Raw genomic sequence first — 14,014 nt, forward strand, 5'->3', positions numbered from 1 at the left:
CTTTGTTTAGCTTTTCAAGTTAAGATTTTTTTGAACTACCATGTACAAGTTTTGTTCCTCTGTTGCTCCTTTTCTGAAAAAAAATCTGTTCTGTTTCTGAAGAACATCTGCTGCCTCTTGCGAATCACTCATTTCCCAAAAATAATTTTCTCATTTTTTTTGTTCTTTAACAATATTTGCATGGGGTTCCATAGAATTTTATGAATCAGAAACAGGCCATTTCACTCAGCTGTTCACGCTGGTGTTTATGCTCGTCATGAGTCTCCTTCCACCCTATTTCATCTCATCCATTCAACACATCTTTCTGTTCCTTTCTGTCTTGAGTGTTCACTGAACTTCCTTATGAATGTGTCTATGCGACTTGTCTTAACTAATCCTGTGGTCGGGAGTTCCACATTCTCAACACTCTCTAAGTAAAAAAGGATTTGTCTGAATTTCTTTTTTTTTGCATATATTAATTACTTTTACATATTTATAACCGAGAGCTTTGAACTCACTGAATGGAAATACTTCTCATCTACTCTACATGGAAAAATCCACCTCTCAGTCAGTGTAATACATGGATCTCATGTTTAGAATCTCCCATGGGGGATATTTGTTTAAGCTCTCATCTGAAGGGTGGCACCTCTGCCAGTGCTGCACTCATTCATTCTTGTATTGAAGTGTCAGCCAAGATTTTGTACTTAAGGAGTGAGGTTTGTTACAAGTTGACTGGAAGACATTTAAAGGTAGGTTCGAGAGAAAGAGTAGCCCTTGGCTTTGAATTGTATTGTGTCTTTATTAACTTGAAATAGGTTTAAATTTGTATTTAAGAAACCATTTCAAACAGTTAAACTCTCACATCTAAATGTGCACTCATGGGCTCAGACATCAGAGAATGGTGGATGTCCACACTCTCTAATGAATAGAACAATAGATTATAACTGGCCAAGGAATTTTAAACACAGAGCAAAGCATAAAAGGGGCTAACAGCAACAGTCTGGTGGATGACAAATGATGTTGGTAACCACAAAATACTTCAATTCCTTTTCTTAAACAAGGCACTTGGATTGCAGTGGGTTGCCACAGTGTCATTCCATTTTACACATGACCTCTTTATTCTTTAATGAGCAGAACTAATACAATTAACTAACCATCAAATAAACTTTCAACAGTGGGTTGCTTACACAACCAAATCGTAATGTTATTATTAGTATTTTACTTTACTATATAAGACATGTCACATCTCCCAGAACCAGCTGTTTGTAGTAGGGCAATGCTTAATCCATGGTTGCCATTCCAATTGATTGAATATCGGAGATATAATGGCATTTTTCGAACGTAACATGTCCACACATTCTTCATTTAACATCCAGTCCAGATCAGATATTTGTCCAGAAAGAGTCTGTTCGCTCTTTGCAAAGTTCACAAACACATCCGGTCACACTATTTCCTGTGGAGAAAAGCATATACGCCTCAGTTTTAAATGATGAATCTTATTTCAGTTTCCCTTCCAAACACTCCACCTCGGAAGTTGTTGAATCTGAATAAGTTACACTTTCGTAGCCTCTACCTGAAGTATCGTACCATGAGCTCTGCCTAAGGTACACTTTCCAAGGCTGTGACTGAGGTAGATCTAGAAGAAAGTGAGGACTGCGGGTCCTGGAAATTAGAGTTGAGAGTGTGATGTTGGAAAAGCACAGCAGGTCAGGCAGCATCAGGAATGAAGGGCTAATGCCCGAAATATTGATGCTCCTGCTCTTTGGATATTGCCTGACCTGCTGTGCTTTTCCAGCACCACACTCTCAACACTGAGGTCGACCTGTTTGCCTACTTGCTTTGATGAGTCCTGGTATATTCATAAGACACTTGTTAGGCTGCAGCTGGCATGTTGTGTATAGCTGTGGTCACCACATTATAGGAACGATGTAAATACATTGGAGAAAGTGCAGAAGCGAGTTACAAGAATCGTTCCAGAAAAGAGGAACTTGAGTGATGAGAATAGATTAAAGAAGTTGGGACAGTTCTCCTTGGAGACAAGAAGGCTGAGAGAAAGTTCTTCAAAACATTGAGTGAGCTCGATAGAGTAGGTAGTGAGAAACTCTTCCCACCCATAAAAGGAACAAAATCAAAAGTGTCTTGATTTAAAGTGATATGTTAAAGAAGCAAGGGTGGTGTGAGGAAATAACCTTTCTCACATAGCAAGTAGTTAGAGAATGCACTGCCTGGAAATATGGTGGAGACAGTTCAGGTGAGACATTCAAGAGAGCGTTGGTTGGTTATTTGAATAAAAATTGCATGTATGGAAATGGAGAAAAAGCAGAAGTTTGGCACAAGATAATGATACCCATTGAAGAGCTAGCGTTGCAGGCACAATGGGCTGAATGGCCTCCTTTTGCGCTGTAACAATTCAGCTGTCATGGACAAGCACCCAGACATAGGTATATAGGTAACCCTTCCTGATGAAGGCCTGATGTCCGAAACATCGACTCTCTTAACCCTCAGATGCTGCTTGATCTGCTGTACTTTTCCAGTGCCACACTTTTCCATTCTATATAGGTAATTGGCTTACTATAACCTGATGAATTTGAAGGAATCTAATTAGAAAGGTTAATGGAGCCTTTGTATCCTGAGGACTGGAAAACAATGGTGTGGCGATTCTGTTTCAGCCATCAAAGCCCTGGATAGACCATTCTAAAAGCAAGGTGCGTATTTCTGGATACTACTGCCGAGGAGGGATATCCTGACTTGGAGGTGTGGGTTCATGAGAAAGTTGCCTGGACTCCAAGATTATTAAAGAGATCCCTCCTGCCTTGTACAGAAGTGAGTGTTGGCAATCCAGAAGGAAAAGCCGGTAAGTCCTGTGAATGACACATACCGGTCCAACTCGTCAAAATGGAGCTCCAGTATATTAATTTCCAACTACATCCTTACTGGTCACTCTCGCTGGCAATCCATTCCATCTCAGTCAAGTCCATTCTGGTTCTAATACAATGCGAACGTACTGTGTACACTTTTGTGGATCAGTCAGTAGATCAGAGATTGGAATTCAGCCTGATTGTTTATCTTCCTCAGACAGTGGCAATGACACAACATTCTTCGGCTGTCATCACCTTTAACTAGCTAACTTGGCTTTGACATGATGTTATTTTTCCACAGCCTGTATGCCTATAGCATTAAGCTGATAGCCATTGCTCAATCTGAATGCCCGTGTGTGAAGACATGCTGAGTTCATTATAGATCACATCAAAATCACATTGAAAGAAAAATGCCATGTTGTCCATATTCAAACTCTCAAAGCTCTCTACCTGACTTAAATATAGCTGCCATAATCACATAATCTATGTGGTGGAACAATGAAGGAATAGATAGAAACAAACAAAGAAAGAACAATACAGTACAGGAACAGCCCTCTGGTTCTCTGTGCCTGTGCTGACACATTCTGTCCTTCCAGACTAAAACTGTCTTCACTTACAGGATCTGTGTCCCTCTAGTCCCTTCCTTTTCATGTATTCATCCAGGTGCATCTTGAATGCTGCTGTTGTGTCTGCTTCCACCACTACCTCTGGCAGCGCATTCCAGGCACTCACTATCCTTTGTGTGATAAACCTGCCTCACACATCTCTTTTAAACTTCTCCCCATACCCCTGAACCTTGAACTGGTGTCCCCTGGTAATTGACCTCTCTGCCCTGCAAAAAAGCCTCACACTATCCACTTTATCCATCCATTCACAATCTTACAAACTTTGATCAGGTCACCCCTCAATCCCCTGCATTCCAGTGAAAACAAACCCAGCCTATCTAACCTTTTTGCATTGCTAAAACCCCCAGTATCAGGCAACATCCTGATAATCCTTTTCTGCACCTTCTCCAGAGCATCCCCATTCTTCTGCTGGTGTGGTGACCAGAATTGCCCACATTCTGCCCTTCCAGACTAAAACTGTCTTCACTTACAGGATCTGTGTCCTTCTATTCCCTTCCTTTTCATGTATTCATCCAGGTGCATCTTGAATGCTGCTGTTGTGTCTGCTTCCACCACTACCTCTGCCCAAATGTGGCCTAACTAAAGTCCTATAAAGCTGCAGCATAACTTGCCTACCTTAATACTCAAGTTCTGTTCCAATGAAGGGAGACATGTTATTGGCCGATTTTACTACCTTATCTCCCTGCGCTGCCACCTTCAGTGACCTGTGGACCTGCATATCCGGATCTCTCTGCATACCAAAACTCCTAAGGATTCTGCTGTTCACTGTATAATTTCCACCTATACTTGGCCATCCAAAATGTATGGGAACAGGAGATTAGACATTTCGGGCATAAGCCCCTCTTCAGGAATCCTGTTCTTCATTCCTGAAGAAGGGCTTATGCCCGAAACATCGAATCTCCTGTTCCCTGGATGCTGCCTGACCTGCTGCGCTTTTTCAGCAACACATTTTCAGCGCTGATCTCCAGCATCTGCAGACCTCACTTTCTCATCCAAAATGTATACCTCACATTTGTCTGGATTAAACTCCATTTGTCATTTTCCTGCCCATGCCTCCAACTGATCTATATCCTGCTGTATCCTTTGACAATCCTCCTCACTATCAGCAGCTCCACCAATCTTTGTATCGTCTGTAAATTTACTAATTAGACCAGCCATGTTTTTCTCCAAATCATTATGTCAACCACAAACAGCAGAGATCCCAGCACTGATCCTTGTGGTACACTGCTCGTCACAATCCTCCATTCCAAAAAGTATCATTCCATTGCTACCCTCAGTCTCCTGTGACTAATCCAGTCCTGTATCCATCTTGTAAACTCACCCTGATACCAAATAACTTCACCTTTTGTACCAGTCTGCCATGAGGGACTTGGTCAAAGGTTTTACTGAAGCACAATCTCCACCGCAGAAAATCATACTGTTTATCGCTAGTTAGTCCATATGTTTCTACATGTATATGGATCTTGTCCCTGAGAAACTTTCCTGATAATTTCCCTCCCATCGATGTGAGGCTAATAGGCCTGTAATTTCCTGGATTATCCCCGCTACCCTTCTTAAACAATGGGACAACACTGGCTATTCTCCCGTCTGCTGGGACCACACCTGCAGCCAAAGAGGACACAAAGATGTTTGTCAGTGCTTCAGCAATTTGTTCTCTTGCCTCCTTCAATATTCTTGGATCATTCCCATCTGGACCTAGGAACATATCTACTTTAATACTTTAGAAAATACAAGCTCCTCTTCCTTTTTAATGGCAACTTGGCTTAGAAACTTGACACTCCCTTCTCAGAGATCATCCTCTACCAATTCCTTCTCTTTGTTGAATACTGACACGAAGTATTCATTTAGGCCTCTGCTACCTCTTCTGGCTCGACACATGTTTGCTAACAACTTTTCATTACCTCTTTTAGCCCTTCTAATTCCTTATTTAAATTTGTCATTGAGTCATAGAGATGTACAGCATAGAAACAGACCCTTCGGTCCAACTCGTCCATGCCAACATGATATCCCAACTCAATCTAGTCCCATTTGCCAGCATCTGGCCCATATCCCTTTAAACCCTTCCATACATGTACCACCCTTTGTGTGAAAATGTTGCCCCTGAGATCTCTTTTATATCTTTCCCCTCTCACCCTAAACCTATGCCTTCTAGTTCTGGACTCTCTCAGCCCAGGGAAAATACTTTGTCTATTTTTCCTATCTATGTCCCTCATGATTTTATCAATCTCTATAAGGTCACCCTACAGCCTCCAGCGCTCCAGGAAAAACAGCCCCAGCCTATTCAACTCGCCCTATATCTCAAATCCTCCAACCCTGGTAACATCCTTATAAATCTTTTCTGAACCTTTCAAATTTCACCACGTCTTTCCAATAGGAAGGAGACCAGAATTTCACGCAATATTCCAAAAGTGGCCTAACCAACGTCCTATACAGCTGCAACATGACCTGCCAACTGCTGTACTCAATATCCTGACTAATTTCTTCATTATCTTATCTATATGCAACTCCACTTTCAAGGAGCTATGAATCTGCACTCCAACGTCTCTTTGTTCAGCAACACTCCCTAGGACCTTACCATTAAGTGTACAAGTCCTGTGAAGATGTGCTTTCCTAAAATGCAGCACCTCACATTTATCTAAATTAAACTCCATCTGCTACTCCTCAGCCATTGGCCCATCTGGTCCAGATCCTGTTGTAATCTGAGATAACCCTCTTCACTGTTCACGACATCTCCAATTTTGGTGTCATCTGAAAACTTACTAACTGTACCTCTTATGCTGACATCCCAAATCATTTATATAAATGATGAAAAGTAGAGGACGCAGCACCGATCTTTGTGGCACTCCACTGGTCACAGGCCTCCAGTCTCCAACTCGCTCCAACTCCACCACCACCCTCTTTCTTCTGCCTTTGAGCTAGTTCTGTATCCAAATGGCTAGTTCTCCCTGTATTCCATGAGATCTGACCTTGCTATCCAGTCTCCCATGGGGAACCTTGTCGAACGCCTTACTGAAGTATAGAGCACTCTACCTCTCTGCCCTCCTCAAACTCAATCAAGTTTGTGAAACATGATTTCCCAAGCTCAAAGCCATGTTGACTATCCCTAATCAGTCCTTGCCTTTCCAAATACATGTAAATCCTCTTCCTCAGGATTCCCTCCAACAACTTGTCCATCTATGACGTCACATTCACTGGTCTATAGTTCCCTGGCTTGTCCTTACCACCCTTCTTAACTAGTGGCACCACATTAGCCAACTTCCCCTCTTCCAGCACCTCACCGTTGACTATTGATGATACAAATATCTCAGCAAGAGGCCCAGCAATCACTTCCCTAGCGTCCCACAGAGTTCTAGGGCACACCTGATCAGGTCCTGGGGATTTATTCACTTTTATGCGTTTCAAGACATCCAGCACCTCTTTCTATGTAATATAAACATTTTTGAAAATGTCACCATCTATTTCCCTACATTCTATATCTTCCATATCTTTCTCCACGGTAAACACGGATGCAAAATACTTGTTTAACATGTGGCTGTGAGGCTGATGCAGGAGGGAGGGTTTCAGATACCTAGACCATTGGAATACCTTCTGGGGAAGGTGGGATCTGTACATGAAGGATGGGTGCACCTGAACTGGAGGGGCACAAATGTCCTGGTTGGGAGATATGCTCGTCTGATTTGGGAGAGTTTAAACTAGATTGGCAGGGGGGTGGGAATCAGAGCCACATATCTGAGAATGGGACAATTGCACATTGGGCAGTGACAGGATGTAGTGAAACAAAGGGATTGGTTAAAGTGTGTCTGCTACAATGCAAGGAGTGTCAGAAATAAGAGTGAAGAACTTAGAGTATGGATCAGTACCTGGGGAAACGATGTTGTGGCCATAACGAAGACATGGGTTTCACAAGGGCAGGAATGGTTGCTTGATGTCCCAGGGTTTAAAACATTTAAAAAGAACCAGGAGTGTGGAAAACGAGGAGGGAGTGTAAGCATTGCTAATCAGAGAGTGCATCACAGCTGCAGAAATGAAGGTTGTTGAGGAAGGTCTGTCTGTTGAGTCAGTATGGGTGGAAGTCAGGAACAGCAAGGGAGCAGCCACCTCATTAGGGGTTTTCTACAGACCACCTAATAGCAGTAGAGAGATTGAAGAATGCATAGGCAGGCAGATTCTGGAAAAATGCAGAGGTAGCAGGGTTGTAGTTATGGGTGATTTCAACTTTCCCAATGTCGACTGGAACCTCCTAAGTGCAGATGGTTTGGATGGAGCCGTTTTTGTCAGGTGTGTTCAGAAGGGTGTCCTTACTCAGTATGTAGACAGGCCGACGAGGGGAGAGGCCATTTTGGATTTGGTGCTTTGCAATGAGCAAGGACTGGTATCAAATCTCATGATGGGAGAACACTTTGGTCACAGTGATCACAACTGCCTAACATTTAACATAGCCTTAGAGAGGGAAGATATTTAATTGGGGAAAAGGAAATTATGACGCTATCAAACAGGATTTGGGAAGTACAGATTGGGAGCGATTGTTCCACAGAAGGGCACAGCAGACATGTCGAGACTGCTTAAGGAGCAGTTGTTGCGAGTGATGCACACATTTATTCCTCTGAGACAGGTAAGAAGGGGTAAGATTAAGGAGCCTTGGATGATGAGAACAGAGGAGCTTCTCGTCAAAAGGAAGAAGGCAGCATACGTAAGGTGGAGGAAGCAAGGATCTAGCACATTTTTAGAGGATTAGAGAAAGGAGCTCAGAGAGGGACTGAGGAGAGCCGGTAGGGGGCACAAAAAAGGCTTGGCAAATAGGATTAGGGAGAACCCAACGGCATTTTACTCATATGTGAGGAATAAGAGAAGGATGAGGGAGAAGGTAGGGCCAATCAGGGATAGCAGAGGGAACTTGTGCGTAGAGTATGAGCAGATGGGGAAGCCTTAAATGAGTATTTTGCTTCAGTTTTCTCCAAGAAAGGAACCTTATTGTGAATGAGAACTTTGAGGAGCTGGGATACAGGCTTGACCAGATCAAGATTGATGAAGTTGATGGGCTGGAAATTTTGGAAAACATTAAGATTGATAAGTCCCCAGGGCCAGACCAGATTTATCCTAGGCTGCTCTGGGGAGCGAGAAAGGAGGCTGCTCAGCGGTTGGCAAAGATCTTTGCCTCATTACTCTCCACGAGAGTTGTAGCGGATGATTGGAAGGAGGTGAATGTTGTTCCTCTTTTCAAGAAGGGTAATAGGGACATCCCTGGCAATTACAGACCTGTCAGTCTTAAGTCTGTGGTCAGCAAAGTTTTGGAAAGAATTCTGAGGGATAGGATCTATGGCTATTTGGCAAAGCGTAGTGTGATTAAAGGCAGTCAGCATGGCTTTGTGAGGGGCAGGTCATGCCTCACAAATCTTATTGAGTTTTTCAAGGAGGTGACAAGACAGGTCACCGAAGGTCGAGCAGTGGATGTGGTGTATATGTACTTCAGCAAGGCATTTGATAATGGTCCCCATGGTAGGCTCATTCATAAAGTCAGAAAGTATGGGATACAAGGAGATTTGGTTATCTGGATTCAGAACTGTTTGGCTGACAGAAGGCAGAGAGTGGTTGTAGATGGAAATTAGTCTGCCTGGAAGTCAGTGTTGAGTGAGGTCCTGCAGGGCTCTGTTCTTGGGCCTCTGCTCTTCATAGTTTTTACAAATGACTGAGATGAGGGGGTTGGGGGGGGGTTAGTAAATTGGCAGATGACACAAAGTTTGGAGGTGTCATTGATAGTATCGAGGGCTATTGAAGGTTGCACCACGACATAGACAGTTTGCAGAGTTGGGCTGAGAAATGGCAGATGGAGTTCAACCTGGATAAATGTGAAGTGATCCATTTTGGAAGGTTGAACTCGAATGCTGAATATAGGATTAAAGACAGGATTCTTGGTAGTGTGGAGGAACAGAAGGATCTGGGTGTGAAAGTACATAGATCCCTCAAAGTTGCCACCCAAGTGGATAGGGTTGTTAAGAAAGCATATGGTGTTTTGGCTTTCATTAACAGGGGGATCGAGTTTAAGAGCCACGAAGTTTACCGCAGCTCTACAAGTCCCTGGTGAGACGACACTTGGAATATTGTGTCCAGTCTGGTTGCCCTACTATAGGAAAGATACAGAGGCTTTGGAGAAGGTGCTAAGAAGATTTACTGGACTAGAGGGCTTGCCTTATGAAGAAAGATTAAAAAAGCTCTGACTTTTCTCTCTGGAGAAAAGGGTGAAGAGAGGAGATCTGATTGAGGTATACAAGATAATGAGAGGAATTAGATTAGATTAGACTTACAGTGTGGAAACAGGCCCTTCGGCCCAACAAGTCCACACCAACCCGCCGAAGCGCAACCCACCCATACCCCTTACCTAACACTACGGGCAATTTTAGCTTGGCCAATTCACCTGACCCGCACATCTTTGGACTGTGGGAGGAAACCGGAGCACCCGGAGGAAACCCACGCAGACACGGGGAGAACGTGCAAACTCCACACAGTCAGTCGCCTGAGTCGGGAATTGAACCCGGGTCTACAGGCGCTGTGAGGCAGCAATGCTAACCACTGTGCCACCATGCTGCCCTAGTCAATAGCCAGAGATGTTTCCCCAGGGCAGGTTTGACGGGTATAAGGAGTCATAGTTTTAAGAGATTAGGGGAAAGGTATAGAGGAGACATCAGAGGTAGGTTCTTTACACAGAGAGTTGTGAATGCATGGAAAGCGTTACCAGCGGTGGTGGTGGAAGCAGAGTCATTGGGGACATTTAAGTGACTGCTGGACATGCACATGGAGAGCAGTGAATTGAGGGGTGCATAGGTTAAGTTATAGTATTTTCAATTAAGATTTAACCTCGGCACAACATCGTGGACCTAAGGGCCTGTTCTATGCTGTACTTTTCTATGTTCTATGTATGGAGAAAGTGAGGACTGCAGATGCTGGAGATCAGAGCTGAAAATGTGTTGCTAGAAAAACGCAGCAGGTCAGGCAGCATCCAAGGAGCAGCAGAATCAACGTTTCAGGCATGAGCCCCTCTTCAGGAATGAGGAAAGTGTGCCCAAAACGTCGATTCTCCTGCTCCTTGGATGCTGCCTGACCTGCTGCGCTTTTCCAGCAATACATTTTCAGCTATGTTCTACGTATGTTCTATGTTTAGTATCTCCCCCATCTCCTGCGGCTCCACACAAAGGCTGCCTTACCAATCTCTGAGGGGCCCTATTCTCTCCCTTTTATCCTTAATGAATCTGTAAAACCCCTCTGGATTCTCCTTAACTGTATTTGCCAAAGCTATCTCATGTCCCCTTTTTGCCCTCCTGATTTCCCTCTTAAGTAAACTCCTATTGCCTTTATACTCTTCTCGCTTGAACTATCCTGTTTATACCTGACATATGCTTCCTTCTTTTTCCTAACCAAACCTTCAATTTCTCTTGTCATCCAGGATTCCCTGCACATACCAGCCTTTCCTTTCACTCTAATGGGAATACACTGCTTCTGGTCTCTCATTATCTCATTTCTGAAGGCTTTCCATTTTCTAGCCGTCCCTTTACCTGCGAACGTCAGCCCCCAATCAGCTTTTGAAATTTCTTGCCTAATACCATCAAAATTAGCCTTCCTCCAATTTAGAAGTTCAATTGTTAGATCTGATCTATCCCTTTCCATCACTATTTTAAAACTAATAGAATTATGGTCGCTGGCCCAAAAGTGCCCACCAATACCCCACACCACCCTCCCCCGACCCCACTGACACCTCAGTCACCTGCCCTGCCTTATTTCCCAAGAACAGATTAAGTTTTGCATCTTCTCTAGTAGGTACATCCACATACTGAATCAGAAAATTTTCATATACACACTTAAAAAAATCCTCTACATCTAAATCCTGAACACTATTCATAGTCCAGTTTATTTTTGGATAGTTAAAATCTCTACCATAATCACCGTATTATTCTTACAGAGGATTGAGATTTCCTTACAAATTTGTTTCTCAATTTCCAGCTGACTTTTAGGGGGTGTATAATCCAATCCCAATAAGGTGATCATCGCTTTCTTATTTCTCAGCTCCACCCAAATAACTTCCCTGGATGTATTTCCAGGACTATCCTCCCTCGGTATAGCTGTAATGCTGTCCCTTATCGAAAACTCCACTCCCCCTCCTGAACAAAACCTTTTCAGATATAAATATTGTGCTGAAATTATGCACAAATTTCCATTAAAATTTATGAAATCCTGAAAATCCCATGATTTCCTTTAGGAACAGGGAATTCGGTTGGAAACTACTTTTACTGTCCTTGGCAACACTTGTCTTTGTCTTATGGTATGTCTGATTAGATTACTTACAGTGTGGAAACAGCAAGTCCACACCGACCCTCCGAAGAGCAACCCACCCAGACCCATTCCCCCCTTCACCTAACACCACGGGCAATTTAGCATGACCAATTCACCTAATCTGCACATTTCTGGATTGTGGGAGGAAACCAGAGCACCTGGAGGAAACCCATGCAGACACAGGGAGAATGTGCAAACTCCACACAGACAGTTGCCTGAGGCGGGAATTGAACCTGAGTCTCTGGTGCTGTGAGGCAGCAGTGCTAAGCGCTGTGCCACCGTGCCGACTATGGTGACTTACTCTTGCTTTTGTGAATTCACTTTTGGCTAAATTTATTACTAAGCCAGCCAACTATAAACAGGTCTTTGACTAGTAACAGCTCCTGCTCACGTGCTTTTTCCATGCGTTACTATATATGATTGCACTGTTTGCACCATCGCATAAAATAGACTACTTCAGCTGTGTCTTGATTCACAAGTCTCTGAAATGTAGCCCTTCTTTCCTTATATACGCCTAGGGTCTCATCAGTTCCTATCCTCCTAGACTTTATGTATGTGTGCTTTTTCTTTTTGACAAAAGTCATAACCTTTCTGATCATCCAAGGTTCATGTAACTTGCCATATCTATCCTTCATTCTCACAAGAATGTGCTGCTCCTAAACTCTTATCAACTGCAGTTTGAAATACTCATACATGTCCAACTTGCATTTACCCTCAAACAGCCACTTCTAATCAAAATTCTCCAGTTCCTGCCTAATAATGTCATAGTTCGTCTTCCCCCAATTTAGTACCTTCACCTGAGGACTGCTGTTATCCCTATCCATGAATAAGTTAAAACTCACAGTATTATGTTCACTCAGTCCAAAATGATTCCCCCCAAAACATCGCTCACCTGGCCAGGCTTATTTCTCAAAATCAGGTCCAGTATAATGCTTGGAGAAAGTGAGGACTGCAGATGCTGGAGATCAGAGTCAAGAGTGTGGTGCTGGAAAAGCACAACACGTCAGGCAACATCTGAGGAGCAGGGGAAACGATGTTTCGGGCCTGATGAAGGGCTTATGCCAGAAATGTCAATTCTCCTGCTCCTCGGATGTTGCCTGACCTGCTGTGCTTTTCCAGCACCACACTCTTGACCCAGTATAACCACTTCCCTGGTTGGATTGTTTACAAACTGTGTCAAGAAACCCTCCTGAACGGTCCTTACAAATTATGCCCCATCCAAGCCACTAGCATAAAGTGAATCCCTGTTGATATAGGGGAAGTTAAAATCACCTAGCACAACAACTCTGCTGTTACATATTCTCTCCTCTATCTCCCACTGATTTTTGGGAGGCCTGTAGTATACTCCCAGGACTGTGATTTCATCTTTTCTAATTCTGAGTTCTATTCCTATTGCCTGGCTGCACGAGCTCTGTGATGTATGCTTGGGTGTCGTGTCCAGCTACATGGATCACTAAAGCAGGTGCAGGAAATAATCACAAAGGCAAATGGAATGTGAGAATAAAAGGGAGCTGAAATTATGCTTCAACTATACAAAGCTCTAGTCAGACACACATTAAAGAATCTGTAGCAGTTTTAAGTAACATCTAAAGATTGATAAATATTGGTTTTGGAGGGAAAGCAGCATGTACTATAAAGATAACTGAACTCCAATGATTAAATTACGATGAAAGATTTGAACAAGTAGGGTTGCAATCAGTGCAAAGTTAAGGGTAGTTACAGAGACTGCTGCAAATGTGTTGCTGGTCAAAGCACAGCAGGCCAGGCAGCATCTCAGAGATGCTGCCTGGCCTGCTGTGCTTTGACCAGCAACACATTTGCAGCTGTGATCTCCAGCATCTGCAGACCTCATTTTTTACTCGGTAGTTACAGAGAAACCACTTCTGCCTGCTGGGGTATCTAGGGCAAAGGGACACAGTCTAAAATTTAGAATCAGACCTTCCAGGAAACAGTTCTGAAAACAGAGGGTGGTACTAGTTTGGAACTCTCTCCCGCAGGAAACAATTACGTTAGGTCACAGACTTACCGTGGTTACACTGAATGCTAGAACAGGTCCTAGTTATAAAATGAACTCCTCCTGTTTCTTTACTAAATATATATTCAGAGCTGTACAAGTTTATCAATGCATATCACCATGAGGGAAACTTTCAAAGGAATTGCAGTTTGCCATCCCATTCATTACTTTGGGTCATTAAATTGTGTATTAGTTTTGTAGGTGGCCCAAGGTTG

The 14,014-nt window shown here is 43.3% G+C and overlaps 1 protein-coding gene across 1 annotated transcript in view; it reads right to left on the reverse strand.

Annotated features, from left to right (window-relative positions):
* Nucleotides 1–795: 795 nt before the first annotated feature.
* The window catches only part of LOC132835830 (adhesion G protein-coupled receptor E3-like), a 76,616-nt gene continuing 63,397 nt past the window's right edge, over nt 796–14,014 (reverse strand). Inside the window, exon 18 of the mRNA XM_060854924.1 lies at nt 796–1,432. Coding sequence (XP_060710907.1) covers nt 1,421–1,432 — 12 coding nt within the window. The 3' untranslated portion in view covers nt 796–1,420. The remainder of the gene's footprint in view (nt 1,433–14,014) is intronic.

This window comes from Hemiscyllium ocellatum, chromosome 45, assembly GCF_020745735.1.
Source record: "Hemiscyllium ocellatum isolate sHemOce1 chromosome 45, sHemOce1.pat.X.cur, whole genome shotgun sequence".
NCBI classification, from domain to species: Eukaryota; Metazoa; Chordata; class Chondrichthyes; order Orectolobiformes; family Hemiscylliidae; genus Hemiscyllium; species Hemiscyllium ocellatum.